This window comes from Branchiostoma floridae, chromosome 11 (assembly GCF_000003815.2).
Source record: "Branchiostoma floridae strain S238N-H82 chromosome 11, Bfl_VNyyK, whole genome shotgun sequence".
NCBI lineage: Eukaryota > Metazoa > Chordata > Leptocardii > Amphioxiformes > Branchiostomatidae > Branchiostoma > Branchiostoma floridae.
The window spans coordinates 4,869,884-4,890,838 of NC_049989.1; the positions used below are offsets into that span (position 1 = coordinate 4,869,884).

General features: G+C 40.5%; 3 protein-coding genes across 4 annotated transcripts in view; 1 reads left to right on the plus strand and 2 right to left on the minus strand.

Annotated features, from left to right (window-relative positions):
• LOC118426147 (lysophospholipase D GDPD1-like) overlaps positions 1-4,401 on the minus strand; it is a gene marked incomplete at its 3' end in the record, with an annotated part of 8,477 nt that extends 4,076 nt beyond the window's left edge. The window contains exons 1-3 of the mRNA XM_035835409.1: positions 4,056-4,401; positions 3,148-3,190; positions 2,585-2,766 (exon numbers count right to left, since the gene is read on the minus strand). Of these exons, the coding sequence (XP_035691302.1) occupies positions 2,585-2,766; positions 3,148-3,190; positions 4,056-4,215 (385 nt within the window). The remainder of the gene's footprint in view (positions 1-2,584; positions 2,767-3,147; positions 3,191-4,055) is intronic.
• Positions 4,402-4,751: 350 nt separating this feature from the next.
• LOC118425646 (endoplasmic reticulum resident protein 29-like) lies at positions 4,752-10,054 on the minus strand. The gene is made up of 4 exons (XM_035834623.1): positions 9,850-10,054; positions 8,062-8,200; positions 6,824-6,909; positions 4,752-6,683 (listed from the first exon to the last, which is right to left on the minus strand). The coding sequence occupies exons 1-4, from the start codon at positions 9,970-9,972 to the stop codon at positions 6,276-6,278; spliced, it is 756 nt and encodes a 251-aa protein (XP_035690516.1). The 5' UTR covers positions 9,973-10,054; the 3' UTR covers positions 4,752-6,275.
• Positions 10,055-10,210: 156 nt separating this feature from the next.
• LOC118425645 (TBCC domain-containing protein 1-like) lies at positions 10,211-20,457 on the plus strand. 2 transcript variants are annotated; one of them, XM_035834620.1, is made up of 19 exons: positions 10,211-10,284; positions 10,863-11,036; positions 11,186-11,247; positions 11,423-11,485; positions 11,642-11,715; positions 11,839-11,938; positions 12,177-12,240; positions 12,494-12,569; positions 12,876-12,966; positions 13,135-13,201; positions 13,765-13,885; positions 14,405-14,483; positions 14,722-14,770; positions 16,529-16,608; positions 17,158-17,280; positions 17,914-18,119; positions 18,614-18,708; positions 19,274-19,423; positions 19,938-20,457. In XM_035834620.1, the coding sequence occupies exons 2-19, from the start codon at positions 10,920-10,922 to the stop codon at positions 20,028-20,030; spliced, it is 1,710 nt and encodes a 569-aa protein (XP_035690513.1). In that variant the 5' UTR covers positions 10,211-10,284; positions 10,863-10,919; the 3' UTR covers positions 20,031-20,457. The 2 variants fall into 2 exon arrangements, with proteins under 2 accessions (XP_035690513.1, XP_035690515.1); XM_035834622.1 differs by having other exon boundaries at positions 17,914-18,089.
• Positions 20,458-20,955: the final 498 nt, after the last annotated feature.

Genomic DNA, 20,955 nt, shown 5'->3' on the forward strand with positions numbered 1-20,955 from the left:
ATCCTCGATGTTAGACTCCAGGTAATTGGAGACATAATCCCTATGGGCCTTCCTAACTCTCTGCTTAACGCCCTTCCTACACCTCTTGAACTTTGCCCAGGCTTCATTGGAGTTGGATCTCCTAGCCTTGGAAAAAAGTTCAGACCGCTTACGCATAGCTTTGCGAATCTGGGGAGTTATCCAAGGTTTGTTGGATTGTGGCCTCACTTTTTTCCTGGGGACATGCTTATTGGCAGCACCACTAACGGCTGCCTTAAACAGCTCCCAGTTTTCTGAGGCAGTGTTGTGCTGAGCCTGGTCTGCAAACTCTCGACTGTATGTTGCCATATCCTGCTGGAGTGCATCGATGTTAGCTTTCCTCCACAGGTATATGAGCCGATCTTTTGAGTTTGATGTTTGGGGCTTTACTTGAACATCAATCAGCGGGATGTCATGATCGCTGAGACCTGGTAAGATTTTGACTCTCTCCACTAAGGTGGAATTTGTGGTGAGAAACAGATCCAGGGTGTTCGAAGTTTGCCCCACAGTACGAGTTGGTTCACAGACCATTTGTTCCAGACCACAGCCATTGGCAAGGCTGATGTAATTGCTAGTGAGAGTGGATGGATTGGAAGCGGTGGTATTAGCTTCAGGGTTCCAGGTCGCATCAGGCAGGTTGAAGTCACCTGCTAGCCAGATGTGGGCATTGTTGTTATTAGCCCGCTTTTGCAGCACTGATCTTTCTAGTGCTACAAAATCATCATGACCAGCTGAGGGGGGGCGATAGTAGGCCCCTATGTAGATGGACTTGCTGTTAGCCAGATGGACCCGGACCCAGGTCAACTCGCAGGGACAGTCCGGGTCTGGGTGGTGGGTTGCTATGATGTTGTTCTTTACAGCAACAAGCACACCCCCTCCCCGGCCAGCTCTGTCTCTCCTGAACACATTGTACGTGTCCGGAAAGATTTCGCTGCTGCCCACTGACGAGTCCAGCCACGTCTCAGTGCCAACAACAATGTCTGGTTGCACAGCTTCGCAAAATGCATGCAGTTCAGGTACCTTATTGCGGATAGATTGAAAGTTGATCACACAGGTCCTGACTGGTTTGGTATGTGTGCGGTCGCGAGGCGGTGGAGTAATACCATATCCGATAGGCGAAGACGTAGCGATAGGCGAGCCGATAGATCTTGCTGGACTAGAACAGGTGCTGGTGTTAAAGGAAGAGAAACAATTAGAAGTTTCGAATACTGTAGTGTTGAAGAGGCTGGAGCTGAAGTTAGGTAGGCCGCAGGAGCAGCAAATCCAGGACACGTTAGGGTTGTTGATGGTATTATAGACCGGTGTTGACATACCCATGCAGTCAGTATGGTACCAGACATCACATGAGTCGCAACAGATGGCATGCCGGCCAAGGATTATCAGGGTGAGGCTGAACAGAGTGAATTTAGGTCTGCAGTGGGGTGCTAGTTTACCATTAGAGTTAATAAAGATAGAGACTAATGTTAACTTCAGGGGGTGATTGGCACATGTGTTGTCCAGCAGGGGAGTTAACGGGAATGGACTGTTAAAGGGTGGGTTAAGGGTGTGTGGTATGCCTTCATGCCTGGGAGTGAAGGGAGAGGGATCATGGTGAGAGTTTACAATTAACACTAAGCAGTGGACTGTTAGTAGAATGCTGCCCAAGATGGTTGAGAATGTAACGAAACATGTCATAATGCTTGACCTGCAGGGGTTCTCTCCTACTCAACAGGAGGAACGCCACGCTGGTGGGGGGCAAATTACATCGTAAATATGGGATATACAATATAGAGAACAGTACTATAGAATGTATATAAAAGTGGAACGGTCTCACCGGTCGGCAAAGGTGGCGTCGAGCACGCTCCGGGAGACGGGGGAGGGGGGCGCTATGTAAATCTAAGAAAAAGAACTAAAAATGCGCCGCCCAAGAGCGTCCGGGGTCCAGAAAGTTCAGGCTGATGTTACGACTGTTTGTAGATGTAAAGATGTGTGGATGGAGTGTGGAAACAAAACTAAAAAGAACTAAAAAGAGTGGAAAGTGATGGAGCTCACAAGGAATATCTGTCCTTGTATGCAGAATTCAACAAGTGCAAAAAAATTACATGTAATAGGAAGTCAATTCATGTTAGGAATATTGCATTATACATGTAACATTATCAGAATGTTAAAACTACAAAAGACATGACCCATCCAGTTGTAAGAGGTGGCTATGATCAGGTACTTGAGGAATTCTAGCTCGAAAGTAATTTACATGTGTAAGAAGGCTACATGCTGAGTACAAGAATGTTCTTAGATAGCAACCGTTTTACATCCACACCTGCGGACGAGCGCAGGTGTTCAACATCAAATAACGACGTTTGTGCTCATTTTCAGGTGTGCTAACTGACATGTTCGAACATTTGAAATAAACTTCAGTTGGGTAAACTTCAGTTGAGTCTTGCCATCCAACGTGGCCAGACATGTCTTTTGTTTGTCCGTCTACCGCCGTGTTTTATGTGTTCTCAACCTTCTGCAACGACCCAAACATAGGAAAACATTACCACTTACTAGTGTTTCCTACAAATGTACTAGATGTCAAGAAACGTACCATTGAGGAATGTAACTTCCTGATGAGTGTGCAGAGGAGGTAGATCTGCAAACTTGGTGTCTGATATCTTTATGTCCGCGCCTGTGGTGCGCTTGATTTCGTTGTCGTGTGACACGACTACTATCCCGTCTTGTGACAGCTGTACATCCAGCTCCAACATGTCAGTACCAAGGTCTACAGCACTGGGGGGGAGGGAAGGGTTTAAAATTATATTTACATATAACCAGCAGTACAGGTACTACCACCTGTTCCTGTATGGCTATTTTGACCTGTTAGTGTTAGTCTCTGGAAGCACCAAATATAGAATTATGAAGTTTCGGTATCAAATTCAAAGTTTACAATAGCCCCAGCATAAAAAATGGATTCAAAAGCACATTTTGATGCGTTGATCTACAAACTGGTTAGACTTCTACTGGCTATTCCATTTAATTTTTTTGTCTTTTTTTCTTAATCATAGGTAGTCTGTAGGTAGGAAGTCAATGTGTGTGTAACTTTCTGGTACTAGTATACTTTTATTAATCCTTCAAATTTCCAGACTTGACACTAAGTTTGACAGAACTTACTGTTGGAAAGTTCCTATGGTGTTCTCCAAACCTTCAGCCATACCTGGACGGAATAAGTTCAAACAATTAATATATGTAATGTTATATGTAATTAAAATGGCGGTTTAGTAGGTGCCATTTAGACTTTTCAGATAAATGTCTTTCAAACAGCCTTGTGTCAGGTGTTAATGCAGTGGAATGAATATTCTGGCTTTCTGCAACAAAATTCATCTTAGGAAAGAGCACACTTTATTGACATCCAACATATCCTTATTTTATATGACATTATGAGACATGTAAATAAAAGTGATATGATACAACTTTTACCAATAAACCATTTTGGGATGACTTTCCTTGGACTTACAAAGTGACAGTGGAATTATGACTTGCATTATCCACTGAGACACAACAGAACAAACAAAAAAACATACATGACTCATGGCATTGGTGTGCAAGGATGACTTGCAATAATTCACGTCTTACTGTAAGCATTCATTTTTCATTGAAAAGCAGAATCGTTTAAGAACTACAAATACTCGGAAATAACAGCAACATGTCATTATTGACATTTCAAAACCTTTCAAACTCGTTTTCATTTCTCTAGTATGCGAGCCAGGTCGAAGATCTCTACTCTACTCTACTCTTGTTGTTGTTGTTGTGGAATCTTAGGTTACAGGTCACTTGAGGATTGTGAGCCAAAAGAATTATTCACACAAGTTCTTAATAACGAAGGCTAACCACTAAATAAGAAATCTGTATTTCGAAGGACTGTCTGGAAATCTGTTTTGCGTTGGAATAAAACCCTGGCCTGTACAACAGGTTTAGCTTTTTACTAACTGGTGCTAAGAGATGCTACACCCCCCTCCCCACATGGTCCTATCTACCGACAACGACTGGTCGTGAACTACAACTTTCCCAACATTTCTCACCTCCTCTGTGGCTGATGTGCTTACAGCAGAACTTGAGCTGCTTCTTGCGGTGCAGGAGAGTTGGGAAGCGGAGCAGGAACAGAGACGTCAGCGCGTACCCTCCCACAATCGCCGCCACGATCCCCATAGCTAACCACAGCGTCTGGTTCGGCTCCAGCATGGTCAGGGGTCGCTCTGGTCACACCAGGTCACGGGAGAGATTGATATATAGCGATAGTGTTGGCATAGGACGCCTGGTCTACGCTAATACCGATCTGCAGGTGTTTTAACCATCACCTGACGTCATGACGTCGCAAGCAGCTAGGTAGGTAGGTATCAACCGGTGAGATGGGTCTCCCACCAGTGTTTTGATGTGTAGGGTCAAAGGTCGGTCAAGTTCAGGATTGAAATTTATAATACGATATATTCAATGATTGGGGGTTTCGAGGGTTGAGGTTTGGCCTGCACTCCTCTGGTCAGTTATTCGTTCTACTTGGTCAGTTTCTGTAATTTAGTTCTTCAATACTAAGGATGAATTTGTCCTTGGAATCTCTGTCAGCACCAAGGACAGGGTAATGTTACTCTCTAATACAGAGCAAACAAGATTGTTGTTTGACAGATAAACAGGGAATAGGCATTCAATATGTACATACCAACTGACACAGAAGAAAGACAGTAGCAGACAAAATGGACCAACACAATTTTTTTTGGGGGGGGGGGGGGATGAAGTAACGTTAACAACGTTGAATACCATCAGATTTAAAAATCTAATCTCACAATACTGTTGTTGGAATGAATAAATCATTGATAGAAAATCTGTTACAAAACACTATTTTCCACTTTTTTTTGCTTTTGATACATTATCCTTTATGCCTTATTGTTACAAAGCACTGGGAACAAGGAAACTTTGCAGAAGGATATCATTGGGAAACATCCATCATTTGATAACACAGCAACAAAGAACAATACAGATTTTTTATCTAAACCTGACATTAAACAATTAATTCTCCCATTGGAGTTGTCATGGCTTACATGTTACTAAATTCACCTCACCTCACCTATTCCTTGACCTCTGTATGGGTCGTTGGGGCACCATGACTCCATCCACTAAAAGTACTCACAAAATCAAATGACAACAAATACTCTCCAGCTCTATGATACTTGCAAATAAAAAACAGAATAGAATTCTGACAAAATTATAATCTCACTGGCTAAGGTGGGTGGTCTTCATCATGAATGAATCAACAAATCAGAATTTCACTACATAGACTTGCTTTACTGGTTAAACCATTCTCAACTTTAGAAAGAATGGAAATTTGTCTTCTAAGACAGGAATGTAAATGTGAAATGTTGATAATATTGCCTTAATGTTTATTCATTGCTTGAGTGATATCTGCATGTAACTTATGTAAATGATCAATATTTTATGGTCCAATTGCTGAAGATAGCATTAAAAAGCCATATTTCAATGGTACTAAAATGGCCTTTTAATTCAACCCAACAACGATTTTTTCATATCAAGTACTGAAGGTACAAATATAGGTACATGTAGTACCAAAGATAATATAAAGTTCTGTTTAAGATATGGAGTTACATTCCCATAACAAGGGATTACATTTATTTGTTGCTGGCTTTATCAGAATTGTCTTATAAATACAATCTCCTGGTTTACACCTATCAATAACTTGGCAGCATTTTCCAAAGTTTTTGGTTCATTACAGTCTGGATACTGTCCTTTGCACAAATAAGGTTAGGAAAAGATATATGAAAACATCAACCATCACCTTGGATGTGATACCAGATTCTTAGATGCAAACAGGAAATGGAGATACTTGTATACTGAACTTCACATTTGGGTGAAAATGAACAAAGTTTCATTTTTATTGCATCATATATTCTAGAAATCAGTTTACAGCTGAGAATATCTGACAACTACAAGCTTGAGCAATTGCACAAGGAGATTAAATGATAAGATTTGTCAAAGCCAGAAAAAGTCTAAATTTTGTTTTGCAACTTTTCGAATCATGGAAGAAAAGAGACCATGACTCCATAAATGTATTACCATAATCATGATATAATGTTATTTTCAAATGCAGTCCAAAGTCACAAATTGATTTCATCTTGGGTTAGATGGCAGAAATTGTTTTCATATAATTTTGTTCATTATGAAAACTGCCTCAGAAAATCTGACTGTAGAACCCCAACCATGGTACTAAATTTATCTGGCCCAATAGAAAATCCCTACAGTTCATCCTTCACAGCAGCCTTGAAAGAGCTCAGAACATTCAGGCGATTTTTGATATTTTCTTTCTGAGTTTTGCTAACTTTTCCATCCTGCAGCTTTTTCACCCTGGTGATTTCTGTGTTGACAAAATCTTTGCCCTTTTCCTGAACCTTTTTCATGATTTTGATGTACATTTCAGCTGACTTTTTGTCCTGTTCATCTTCGAGTGGCTTTGCCTCTTCTTCTGCCTTGGTGATGAGTCCTGTCAGTTTGTCATCCGGTGCTGCCATAAACTCCATTGTCAGCTTGTCAAATGCCTCCAGAGTAGCGGGTAGCCCAATCCACAGACCGCTGTTGTCCTTGACGAAGCGCAGAAGGTCGTCATACTTGATTTCACCCTCGTACGGGATTGGCTCATCCTTACCCTACAACAAAACACAAATAACATTTTTTTATCAATCATAGTCTAATCCATATCCTTATATATCATAAAATACAATATGTACATCATTGTAATAGCTCTTGCAATAACTTTGAGATTCCGTATGCTGTCATAGTTACAAACCTGCATTATCAGCTTGTACTTTGGTGCTTCTTCTACATCCACTCCAAATCTTGTTCCGAGTTCTTCATTTTCCTTTTCACCAAACTCTGGATAAAGATAGGAGCATAACATGACAAATATGCGATTAACAAACTTGACATGTTTCATAGAGCATGAGCAAAGAGCAAGTTCAAGTCTCAGTCTTATCTTCATTAATTGTTCTACCATGCAAGATATAAGAATAAAAGAAAGGTAAAAGGTAAAGGTAGTCCCATAGCCTTTTTGAAGCTGTAAGGGCAGTGAGCGGTGCACACACCAATTCTTCCGCGACAGGGGTCCGACATAGTGCGCGACAAAAATGTGACGGAAGGGTCTCGAGGGTCCGTGTTTGAGTTCAAATTTCTCATAATCTGCTGCGAAGTGGCAATTAATACTGGCATGGCTAAAAAGCGCAATAAGTGATGTGTTTTTGGTGCAAATTTGTTTTGGGCCCGAGGGTCACTTCCTTGTATTTCTACGCGTTGGAAGTGATTCGCCGTTGACCCAGATTTCCCGTCCATATCCGGTCTGTGAGCCGTGTTGGTATGCCTCGCGCGTCGGGTTATTGTAAAAATCTCAGTGTTACGATTTTCTTTATTTTTTGCCTGATTAATCTAAGGTGTATTCTCTTTCCGACAATATCAGTCATTTTCATGACTAAACTATAGGTGATGGGTTTATTTCCACGTCAAAATTCCCCTTTTTGTGCATACTTTTTTGCGTGGAAAAAACTTTTCTCCCCCCAAAATTATGAAAAGTAGAGAGAGTGAAGAAACTGAAACCCGGCTGTTCTTAAAGCTGGAGTGATATCCGTCATTCCCATATGCGGCTTTTCTGCTTTAGATCCATTTTCTTGAAGAGACGGCCTCTCGACTTGGGGGTGCGCATGAGCCTCGATTTGAGACCCAAAAAAAACTGGGGTGTGCACCATGAGTTGTTATCCACTGTGTCTAGGGCACGATGTTGGAAGGCGTAGCCTAACCCTCTCCTTCCAGCACCTTTTAACTTTCCAACCGAAGTCAGGTACTTTATTCATATTCTTACACCTGATTGGAGTGAGGAAAATTGTGTAAAGTGCCTTTTCCAAGGACACAATGTCGAGGGCATGCCGAGTATCGAACCTAGGACCTCTTGGTTCCAAGCCAAACACTCCACCAGTTATACCACTCCAAGTCCAATGCCACTAGCAAAGAAAGAAAACATGATTTCTCTAATCTTACTTGAGATGCCAACTTCAGCCACCAGGAGTTCCTTCTGAGTTGATAGCTGCTCTGCCAGTTTCTTGAACTCATCCTGCTTGTCTCCATAAGGGTACTGCTCATCGAACTTCACCAAGACGACTGGAAACTTGGACACAACCTGAAGAGGAAGAAGACACAAATTTGTAATAAAAATCATCAAAACCACAAAAATCAGCCTGATATCTGTTTCTCGTGATATGCACAGGATGAAGGTATTGTGCTAAGTTTTAAGTTTGATATTACATGTACTAAGATTATCTTACTCTAAGTCCTTTGGGGACACATCTTTGCACAAAACTAAAAGAAACTACCTAAAAAAAGCATATATATTGAAATTGCTGTTGGTAACGTTACACTTGAAACCAAGAAAAAAGACAACAGTGGGATGGCATTTTGAAACCAGATTGCTATTAACATTTGCTATGCCAAAACACTGGATGACTGAACTGAAAACACAGCATTCTTGAAGGTCATATAGGCAGGATAGGCACAATAATATATATAACCTAGATGAACCAGAAAGACCACTATGAGACTCTCATTAATCCCCTGTGTGCATTAGCCAGGCAGTACTGGCCTGGAAAAAGTACCAAGGACAAACCACTGGTCAGTAAAACCTGGCCATTTTATTGGTGGATTTTCCATGCAGCTGGGCCACTATTAAGTCTGTATTATATATCATGATTACGAGCCATATTGGTAATGTATCAAAATGATAAAATTTTAGAAAGGGCAGATGGTCTGCTCCCTGTGCAATCTGCAGACCTAAAGTCTGATCTGAAAGGCTAAGCTGAATGTATATCATGTCATAATTTTGAGTTGAAGAATGATGATAACTTGATTTTTTTCACAGTTGGCTTCATAGGGTGGCAGTTTGATATTTTATAAAAGATACCAACAAATGAAATATTCCAGAGCCTAAAGCTAATTCGCCAATGCTTATACAACCTGAATATGAAATCAAATCTGCACAAATTGAACTAGTGAACCATAGCAGGCGGCTGCCAGATTATTGGCAACAATGTCATATTTGATTGATATGATAAACCATTTATGAGCCATACCTAATAAAATGGTTAGGAGCAAAATCACAGAAGCAGTTTTGTTTTGGATTCTGCAAAAAAAAATTGGGACTAGAACTGACGATTACCACAATCACAACGTAATGATTAACCATAAAATGGCGAAAGAACAACCAAAGTCCCATCTGTGCGGAACATGGTTAAAATTGATTTCATGGGTGGTGGATCTGCCACGCCCCCTTCAAGCCTCCATGAAATTAACTGGCTTTCAATGTTTGTCATCAAGAAAAACATCGTCTGTTTAAACTTAATCGTCTATAAAAACAGTGAAGGAGCGTGAACACAACTGTATTGTACCCGGGGCGGTTAAAGATCACCGATTGTTGTCATGTGAGTCCCTGGCCAATGGGAGAAATCCACGCGTGGCGCGTGGGGAAATTGGTCTCAGGGTCCATGTGATTTTATACTCGCAGATAAATCAGTCTATCGCATTCTTGAATTATTCATGGTCATAATGGCAGGATTTTGCTGCCATATCAAGAAAATTGTACCAAAACGGACCACACGACAGAGAGAAATATGTTTTTAAGTGGTTTGGTGAACTGTAGGAAATAAAAACAAAACGCACGTGTTTTACCGGTGTTTTCGTTCGACTGGAAGTTCTGGAACATTCAGAAGCGAAAACTACACCATGAAAAACGCGCTGTTCCGCGCATGTAAAACAATATTTCCCCAAACAACCTACCTTATCGAATGTCGTTACATCCAGGGGAACCGATCCCTTCACCTGCCCCCCAATACTGGGGTAAATTTGCAGGAAAACGGTGAAAACAAGAGCGAGAATCGACAGACTTCCTTCCCCTGCCATCCTGACTTCCGGATTGAGAGTTACCACCGCATCAGCACAATGAGAAAAACAATTATTTTCATAAACATAACCAATATTGTCATGTGAAACCAAAACTGTGTACTATAACTAATATTAAATGTACCTACAATATTAGAAAAAGGATAACTGAGTCAATTATCAACTCAACGTGTATCTTTGTTGTTTTTATAGGGAATTTTACCTTATTATTGATTGTTGCGCTTTGCAGCGGTGCTAGCTTTGCGCTGTGCATGCCGGGATTAAATATTGATTTGGCGCGCTTCCGGATTCCTGCGCGGTCAGAACGGCCAGGTAAATATCGTTTGTTTTTCTTTAAAATCTAGGCTAAACGTAGCATCTAATCATTATATCCTTCTAGTGGAAATGTCGATAGCCTCTCACGTTCATCCATACTTAGCAGTTATCTTGATTGGCGTTGTATTTTGACTGGAGAACATCGCTGACATCATGTTCTGTGATATATGATATTTGCTCACCTGAGCTAAGGTGAGTTTAGCCAAGGAGGTTCCTTTTTTCAACCTCCTTGGTTTAGCTGAAACATGGGAATGTTTGGTCAAAAGTATTGTAATTTACTTTGCAATAGAAGTACACGTTATTGACAGCACATGTAACTTATTGACTTCAACGAAGGTGGTCTAACGTGACGTCAAATTGCTTTGATTCAGTAACAAGTGTCATTGGTTTTGGCTGTCAATGCAGGTCATGATCAAGGTCAACATGTCAGCTTGTGGTCACATTTTCACCCTTGGGTCACTGATTGAGCCTTTAAGAAACTATTAAAAATTGACTGAATGACATTTGTGGTATTGGGTCATTCAATTAAAGATTACGGTGTGTAATTGTCTATATATTGTTAATTTTTCTCACAGCTGTAGACAACTAAGTCTGCAAAAAGGACTAGACTGTCCACTGTAAAAGTTGGACCAATGCATCATGGAGGGGGGAAGCAGGCCGGGGGGTCGGAGACACAGCTGTGGGTGAGGCCTGAGCCCTTCACCCTTGGGGTGCTACCCCTACCCCCGCATCCAAAGCTCGGGCTGCATGTGAGTAGGTTTTTTTGTCAATATGTTAAGTTATGACATTTATTGCCATTGATATTTGACAGGTGGTTTGAAAAGTGATTGGGTGGAGTGAATAGATGTTTTGCTTTTAAAAATTGCAGATGTGATAATGTATTGTCATTCTTTTTCAGTACCTGAAGAAAATTTCTGTATATGCCAAAACCAAAGGGAAGCAAGGATTCCCTAGACTTAGGTAAGCTCTCAAGGACTTTTTGATAATCCTCTCATCTTTTTACTGTTTACAAACTAAATGGTGGATTGTGCAGTTTTCTGTGCGTAGTTAACAATAATTGAATAAAACATTCTCTGTCAACAGTGAAAGATGGATCACTTCATTGTTTGTTTTTTCTTCCACTTCTTTCCCTTAGCTATGCTGTATGGAAACATGTTGCCTGCAACAAGCTCCAGCTGTCAGAGGATCTGGCTTGGGTGTAAGTAGATTTGTTATAGTAGATATCTAAACGTAATTGAAGTTCATTTTCTTTTCTTTTTATTTATGATCAGATAAGATATAACAATTTGTATGTCTTAAGTTGTTGCAATTGTAAAACATTGTTTAATATGTGCAGGTATTTGATTATTCCCAGGTATTTTGAGACATATGATCTCCTAAGTCATCCTAGTGGAGAAGATCGAAGTGAACAAGAAGGGGTCACCCCAGGTCAGTTTGGCATATGCAGCTTCATTTCACTCTCCTATGCATATGTTTATATTTTGTCTGCAGGTTATATGAACTGGACTTATTTTTAATGCATTTGTAATGCTTATGTTCATTTGTTTTCAGGAAGAAAAAGTGTTGAAACCTTCAAATTCCTGCTGTTCCTGTACATCCAACAGTCTAACAAAATCTCACTCAGAGATTCCTCACTGGTCACAGGGGAAGAGTATCCTTTTATAATCTGTCACTTGATTTTGCTCTACTTTTGAATCTGAATCGCACAAGAACTAAACTCCCATTTGTGTTACATGTAATGTCTGTACTTTTACATGTCCTTAAGGTTTGCAAGTTGAATATTGAGTTTTAAAGTACATTAAATTGGTTGTTAAATAAGTTATGAAGACATATTCTGGTCATTTGACTCTTGTGAGCTATTGATATTCCTTAACCCGAGCTCCCCTCAGATGGCCCACTCGTTCTCGCTCCCCCTCCCCAGACCCAGATGGAAGAACATCCCATGGACCAAAGGTAGGCATTTATATCCATACACTATAGGTTCAGTTTTGTATATATTGCAGCTCTTATTAATAGTCTTAATTTCTTTCTCTGCATATAAGAGACTTCTTCTTTAAAACAGTATATGTGCACATCCTTTCTCTCTGGACTTTCTTAGGTTATCCTTGGTGTTATATGGGGTGCTGATACTTCAGTTGCTGTGATTAAGAAGACGTACTTGTTTTTATACATCAGAAAGGATTTTTTGCTACCTTGATCCCTTTAGGGCCTGGATGAACAGAACCACCTGCTGTTTGTTATAAACCACCTGGATGAGATGATGGGACTTCTGGTGGAGCCAGGTCAGTCAAAATGCTTCAAAAGACACTGATATGTTAGCTTGAAAGTTCATCAGCGCTGATAGAAATCATTCTGAAGCAAAATTAAAGTTTCATTTCCACCACAAAAATTCATCAAATTAGAAATGCTCATTCCTTGATAAAGTCTGGAGATAGACAGTACAAAATTGTAAGTCCAATTCTTATGCTGGAAATTCCAGTTCAACTTTTCTTCTCACTAATACTTGTTTAAGATGATTTTTTCCTCATGGAAATAATTATTTTGAAATTCGCACAGTTCATATGATTTGTCATCTTCTTTCCCCACAGATCAGTATGGTGATGGGGTACATGACCAGTTACTGTCAATAGAAGCTGTACAGGCCTTGGGCTTTGTTATAGAAGGCTCAAGTAATGGCAAGTAGGTATCCCCTCTGTTCTCCTATAATCTTGAAGCAAAATTGCAGTTTTGCTGAATGTGTCCTCATCTAATTCTGATGGGGACTAAGTTGTAGAAGAGATTAAAATATTCCTGGAAGACTCCTATATAACATATGGTAATGTCCCATTGTTTCAACTTTCCCTATAGACTAGTAAAGCCGGTCCATACCATTGCAATGCAGCATGGGGTACAGCAGCAAAGTGGATACTCCAAGGTGAGTTATCATGTAATGCTTACATCTGTATATCTTTTTTTAAGTTTTATAATGACATATCCTAGGGTTTTATTTTATTTATTTATTTTTATTTATTTGCCAATGATACAACTCATTACACGGATCTGCCTAGGCAGCTTTGGGCTGGTAGCGGCAGATCCACAGAGATACAGACGAACATACATCATCGGTCGACGTGATCGCACATGTTCGCACATGTTTACACACGACGGGGTTATACCGCCCCTTACGGGGTGACATACCCTTTCATATGCGCCAGGTCTCCCGTCCGGGTGAATGATGTAAATCACCGTGAGCCGATGCTAGGTACTCATTTTCACCTGAGTATAGTGAGGAAAGCCGTGTAAAGTGCCTTTCCCAAGGGCACAAGATCGGTAACACGGATTCGAACCCGCAACCTCTCGGTCACGGGGCGAACACGGTCCCACTGCGCTACGCGGTCCCACACGCGGTAGGGTTTTGCTAATTCAATATGTCTGCTTTTACCTATCAAAAGTATATAAAATGTTTTGTATAAAATGTTTTCAACAACTTCCTCACAGATCTCCCAAAGCTTCTCGTTCCGAAGTCTCCAAACGTGGGTCAGGAAGCACCTGGGCGCAAACCTGTTTGGTATCACAGCATGTATCGCTACAGGGAGACGGCTGTCATGGACCAAACCAAGTACGCTAATCAGAACATGTTTCTGCTCTTTTTTTCATATTTTAGCTCTGCAAAGGTGCAGTAGCATTTTGTTTCGAGTTTTAGGCAGATCTGCCTTCTTTTTCTTTGAGTTTGCATCACAGTCCTTCTAACTAAGTACAGTAATAATGAGAATAATCCATGGACATAACCAGGTATGCTAACAAAAAAAACATGTTTGTGCTCTTTTCTTCATATTTTAGCTCTGGTCAGATGTAGCATCATTTGATGAATGTCAAGCAGATCTGCCTTGTTTCTCTTTGTGCTAACGAGAACACTTCTGTGCCTTTTTTTGCACATTCCAGCTTGACACAAGTGCAGTTAGCTTTTGATGATGCCAAGTAGATCTGCCTTGTTTCTCTTTTAGCTTCATAACATTGCATTGCAATCCTTCTAAGGACAGTTATGATGACAATAATCAAGTTTTTGCTGTACTAATACATTTAAGTCAGCTGAATACAATGCTTTATGATAACTTATGTTGTCTGTTCACCTCCCCAGTTGAGCAGGATGGGAGGACAGAAAGCAGCCCAGGAAAGAGAGGGCGGGTAGCCACCAATGCACACATAGCCTCCAAACAGTCAGTATCTGTTTTGTTGCAATCAGGGCTGTTGCAAGCTTTAAATTTTTGTCTGGTTCACATACTGTTGGTAATTTGCTTTGTTGAATCTGTCATTTTAACCCTAGAAAAATACATTTTCAATTTTATGTCATGAATTTCATATTTGATGAATGGAATGGATGAGTCTTTAGTACTGCTATAGGTGAATTAGACAAGCTATAAACACCATTAAAGTAATGCTTTTTTTTCCTTCTAGAAACAAGGTATTGATTCTGTCTCAGGTGTGCAAGCAGACAGTTTCCCAGGTAACTTTAATCAGTTTCATCAAACTTAATCCTCAAGCAACTTGTTTTAGTTATGAATTACTAAAGGCAAAGATTATAAGGATCTCCAAATATACAGTGAAACCTGCCTTAGGGGTCACCTGAGTATAGGGGCCACCTGGCCATTGCGGTCACTTTTTGTCGGTCCCTTGGATTTTTCCCATTGACCTAAGCATTAAGAAATAGTCTATAGCGGTCACCTGTCGAATGCGGTCGCGGCCAGACGATTTTCGGTCCGGCCGCTATGCCAACACTGCCGATAGCGGTCACCTGGCCGGCCGCGTTACGCCGCGCTAAACCCACGCGGGGTTCACTTTTTTTTTTCAAATTCTGCAATATATCAGCAAAGTGTACGCTCAACTTGGACGATTTACGAAGGAAACATTGAATAAAGAAACAGTATACAAAATTATGTGATTTTATGCGAAGTTTTTCCACCAAGTTGTTGGCGTTTTTTCTCGCCCCAGACTCTTTGCACTGTACCCTTCTCTACATCGTCATTTCTGTGCAGACTGGAAGACTATATGGACAGATTTTACAACTAGACCATCCTTTCATGTATCTGATGTTATATGTTCTTGAAATCCATGTACGCTGGTCTAATTTTCGTATTCCGCGGGCCAAAAATATCGGCATCTTATTTGCGTGATTTTCCAAGATGGCGTCGCTGCAGCAAATGAACAAGTTCAATTGGGGTCAGTGGACGACTCCATTTTTACCAAGGTAAAATTTCGCAACAAGAATTCTGATGTATAGCCTAAAATACGGTAATTATGGTATAGAAATGATTAAAATCAGTTAAATCACCATTATTTATGCGAGAACTAGACTTAGTTGGATTTTTGTCAAAGAAATAAGCCTACGTAGAGAAAGTTTTATTTCGACGTGACCATCTCGGCATAATGGCACATGCAGACAAGTCAAGCCAAGCCTTCGTGAACAAATGAAAGTTTCTGTGGTGTTTTGATGCTTAGAAATGATTATGAACTTGTCATCAGTAGTGATTGAACGTCTAATTTTTGCTGGTAACTAGCGGTATTTACAAGATTTGTCTATTCGATTGGCAAAGTAGCCGGAGACTCGCGCTGTGACCCAAGCTCAGAAAAAGTGAGATCGAGGAACAAAGGAAAATGGCGGCGCTGACTTCGTGTTCAGACAATTCCAACTGGATAAAAGACAAGAGAACCAAGCAAATGTCTGTCAGTTTTGACTCAGACGTACGATGTCGAAGGCTTCGACTCCCGAGGGACACGCATTGACGTTGGTAATTCGGCAGATTCCGAGAACGGCAAGACTCAGATTAGTGTCGGACTCAGATTAGAGTTAATGTCTAATAATAGTAGAGTATGTCTTCTCTCTAAATCGTTAATGTCATGATTGGCATACATTTTTACTATACAGAAATAAGGGAACAGCTACAGTGCTGTAGCAGTAGTAGTAATACAAATGTATTTCATTAAACTGTTTGTGTTTTAAACTCATATTCAGTTTAAATGTATAACCTTAATAATTGTCAATAAATACTCAGTGGAAGCTGAATGCCTTGTCAATTATTGCTTGTGGTGAAATGTACCTATTTTGGCCATACTGCCTATAGGGGCCACCTGCCCATAGGGGCCAAATTTGGCCAGTCCCTTGAGTGACCCCTATAGACAGGTTTCACTGTAGTCCCAAAACAAGTCTCCAGTTCACTTAATGAAGTACCTGACTATTGACTGCTAAAGAAACTTTTTGCTTCAGAGTTCAGAAGTGGTGAGTGAAGCACACATCAAGATCCACAGATGTCACTTCTCCTTCATCTACCTGCTGTCTCCACTCAGGTGAGGACAGGTGGTCTTACCTGTTTGGCAATCCTACACTGGGCATACTTGCAGAGAATGGAAAGTACATCAACATTTGAACTGGATGTATATTACTAGATAGTGCTCAAGATAGTAACTTGCACTCTTGCAAATGCAACACGTTTTGCTTGGCGCAACATAATTCTACATCCAGGAAGCTCAGTGCGCAACCTGAAATTTTGCAGTTTCTCTTGCCTATGTGCATAAGCTTTTGTATTTATTTCTTGATAAGATAAAACATAACTAGTTACACATAAAGTAATAACTTGGAAGTGGGACAACGTGAAATGTTGATGATCCAACCTGGCTTTTGACTCTGGTTGCCACCCGGGCAACCTAGCTGAAAAAGTATTTTGAGCACCACTAAACCATGTTGGTACCTAGGATTGTCTGGATTTTAGAAACAAGAGAAAATTTTGATTTGCGCTATGAATGTTTTTTCCTACAATAGGGAGACTAGGACAATTGGACGTCTGTAGAGAGTTCCCTTGCTTTTCAGTGACTTTTTAAATGTTGTTATGTTTTCAGGTCTGTTAGTATAGAGAAGTGTAAGCACACCACAGTAGTGCTGGGCCCGGTGGCGACCTGTATCAACGTGGTGGGGTGTGAGCACACAACCATCATAGCTGTCTGTCGCAGGATCAGTGTCAGGTCTGTCAGTGTGTCTGTAGTGTGGGGTATAGTGGGCATGAATGTTGTATATGATGTGAACAGGTTAGATATAATTGAATGTCCTTCCCGCACCATATGGTTCATAGGACAGTGCCCATCTCCGTTTCAGTAGCCCTGCCTAGCCTGGGCCACACAACGTTTGTGCAATCACTACTACGGCAAGTCCATAAGTAGTAGAGAGTGTTAAACTACATACTCTTTCCTAAATGCTTAGTGCTGAGAAGAGAAAGCAGCTTGTAGTTGTACAATCTATAAAGTCTTTTGTATGACTCAGCAGGGGATCAAACTCACAACCTAGGGCGAACACTTTCTCCACTCGGCCATTTCATCAGTCACTGAGTGCACATAGTTATCTGTTGCTTTCCTTTGTTGGTTTCATTGTTTAGCAGGTTTTAGATGAAAGCACTTGGCTTTGTGAGCTGTTTACCTCATAGAAACTTATTGGAAAACGTATTACAAGTAGTTGAATATATTGGCAGTCAAAGTTTATTTCATTGTTTTGCCTTTGTTGGAAGTCAAAACGACTTTAATAAAATAATCTGGAGATGGTGCTCTTGATCTTGCTTCTCTTGCTTAAATAATGGAGTAATAATCTTGCTTTTCTATTCACAGTTCCTCAACCCTTTGTACGTTTCACACCTTGACCCCGTCTCAACCTCTGGTGTTCGGTGGTAACGACAGCTTGACCTTTGGCCCCTACCACACCCACTATCCTCAGCTAGAAAGTCACATGACCCAGGTGGGGCTAGGCACAGAGTCCAACTTCTGGGACCAGCCTCTAGCGCTAGGTAAGGTAGCGCTAGGTAAAGTAAAGCTAGGTAAGGATCCGAGTTATTACCAATCGGTGAACTAACAAGTGTGGTGAGCACCTGTTTCTTCACTAATACACTGACCTGATTCAGTTGGTATTGTTTTTTTTTATTTGTTTGTTTTTTGTCTTTTGTTTGTTTCTAACACTGTTACTGACCACAGTCACACTCACAGGCATGTTGTATGTGTCTACTGTGTCTTTGTGGTGAAGCTTTGTGGTGAATGTTCTTGCTAACATTTGGCTTCATTTGAACTTTCTTGGAATTTATCACACTTACCAATTGCTACAAATCTTCCATGATTATTTCACTTGTCATGATAAATGCAAAGCTGTCTGACGCATATGAAATTATGAGGCTATTCAGATATTTTGAACTTAGAAACAAATTTTGTCCCTGATTAGAATTTGTCAGCACCTTTGCAGTGCCTGGGATGCTAGTGTATTTATTTTACAGTTCAATCCATTAAAGAAGAATAAGTCAGTGCTTTTGCCCATCTCCAGGCCCGGACAGTCAGGAAGTCCCTGTGTTTGAGATCATGAACCCACGGGACTTCTATGTCTTTGTGACTCCGTTTGACATGGAGGGAGACACCAAGGTAAGCTGTGGCACATTCACATCAATCATATGAACATAGATACAAGTCAGACTCGATTTGTGTTTGGTTTACAGTTGTGAAGCTGTGTTTTCCATTTTTGTTTTCTCTTGTGCATTTTGTTGTGTGTATTGTGTTCCCTGAACATTTGTGTAGGCAGAAATGGCCAAAAGATGTGACTAAAAGACATTTCCATATTGCTTGCTAACAATAGTTCCCCTGCTAGTTATCTGCGAGGTAACCTATATCTATTGTTTTTTAAAAGCAGGGTGTTTAGGGTCGACGGAAAGTTGTTTCGAATTGCAATATATTCAAAATATCACAGATTGAAACCATGTGACAACCCTAAATATCCCATTTTTAAAAACATCACATATAGGTTACCCCACAGATAAAGATATACTAGCATTAGATACTGTCAGCAAGTCATTGCCTCCCTCTGTCCTTGTGATTGCTATATTCCTCAAAGGCTAGGCTTGATGAGAAGACTAGGAGGATAAATAACTTAAAAGCTGAACAAAGATGTATTAGCTCCACCAGCTTCTCATCCCAATCCTCCCCCCTGTAGGAGATCCCAGGTGGCCTGCCCGAGGAGTACGAGCGAGCGCTGCACCACCGTGAGAGGGACGTCAAGAGATGGCAGCGCACCGTGAAGGAGGCGGGGCTCAGCAAGGAGCAGAAGAAACAGTTCCAGAGCATTGTGGAAGCCAAGTTTCAGGTGAACAGGAATGTTTTTGTTGTTGAGTTATTGATAGGTAACTTTCTAAATTTAAAGAAAAGGTATTTGGTTCAATTATGAGAGGTGGTATTGTGGATAGGGTTGTTAAACTTAGAATCTGAATGTTCTGGTATCGAATCCCTGACAGGCCCAATTATTATGACCTTGGAAAAGGCACTTAACAGCTATTTCCTTACTTCACTGAGGTGTAAATGAGTACATAGCTTTGGTTACAGACGTCTTCTCGGATGGTGGACATTTCTGGACATCCAATGTTTGAAGAGAATCAAACCTCACGTGACAAGTAAGCCACCACACTTGTAGAAAAAGTAGGTTTCTATCCAAAATGTGAGTGGTTCAAACCTTACAGTCTGATCTCCAGGTTGACATTTTGAAGAAAGTTGTGGTAAAGCTCAATAAAGAAAAGATGGTACACAATTTCTAGGTAATGGTGATGGAATCACACTACATGTGCATTTGGGCTCATGGCTAACTTCCGCACCTCTCACTGTAGGCTTGGCTAGCAGAGACAGGAAACAAGAGGCAGCTGGATGGCCTGGTGCCTTCCTCCCCCACCCACAGGGCAGCAATGGACAGTCCCAGATGACCACCCACCCATCTACTTGGTATCAATGGACAGTCCCTATAACACATGTTGAAAATGTATTCCTTGTTGGTATTGTGTGAGCTATGATAGAGATAAAAGAATATGTTTTGCAAGACTAGGTTTATCCTAGGATCACAGCCAGAGGTCCACTAGTACCTTAAACTTTATGCACAGAATGCAAAGCCGAAGTGAGCGTTTTGTAAGAAGTTGTATTCATATGCTTCTCTGTTACACATGTAAACCACTGTCTGAGATGTCTGGTTGAAACTGATAATCATTTTAAAGTAATGTCTTTTGGCAGCTAGTAAAAAGTGTTTAGGTATGTAGGACAAATAAAAGCATTGTCTGAATACCAGTAAATTGAAGACCTACTTAAGGAGCTTTTACACCAGATTTCTTTATTCCTTGCTCAATGTGCCATACTTTCTGAAACGCAACATTCTTGCAAAATGAGCTGCAGAAATTTTGAGCTTGCCATAATGGTTAAGGAAGATAGAATAAGACATTTTCATTTAGGGTTATAAGGTGAATGTGACTGTATGTATTCTCCATATTGTGTTGGATACATACAACTCAATTGTGCAATTATATATTGTGTGATGTGCTTTTATCATGATTTATATTTCTCATAGTTGTGAAGTACATTTTCCAAAGATGTCAGTAGAGCTTGCTGGAGCAAGGATGTTGATACCAGGTGTTAGAGTTTAATGTGCCAATCTGTAGATAAAGTCAGAGTGTATTTCAAACTATGGAATGAATTACCATTTTATGCTTATTCCTAAGTCCCAAAAATTAGACAAAATGAACTGCCAAGACCTACAAAAGTCAGAAATATGTCAGATTTATTATAGTATAGATTTATCAAGTGTTGATGACTGTTTCATCTGTATATGTATCTGTATTACATTGTACAATTCTAAGATGA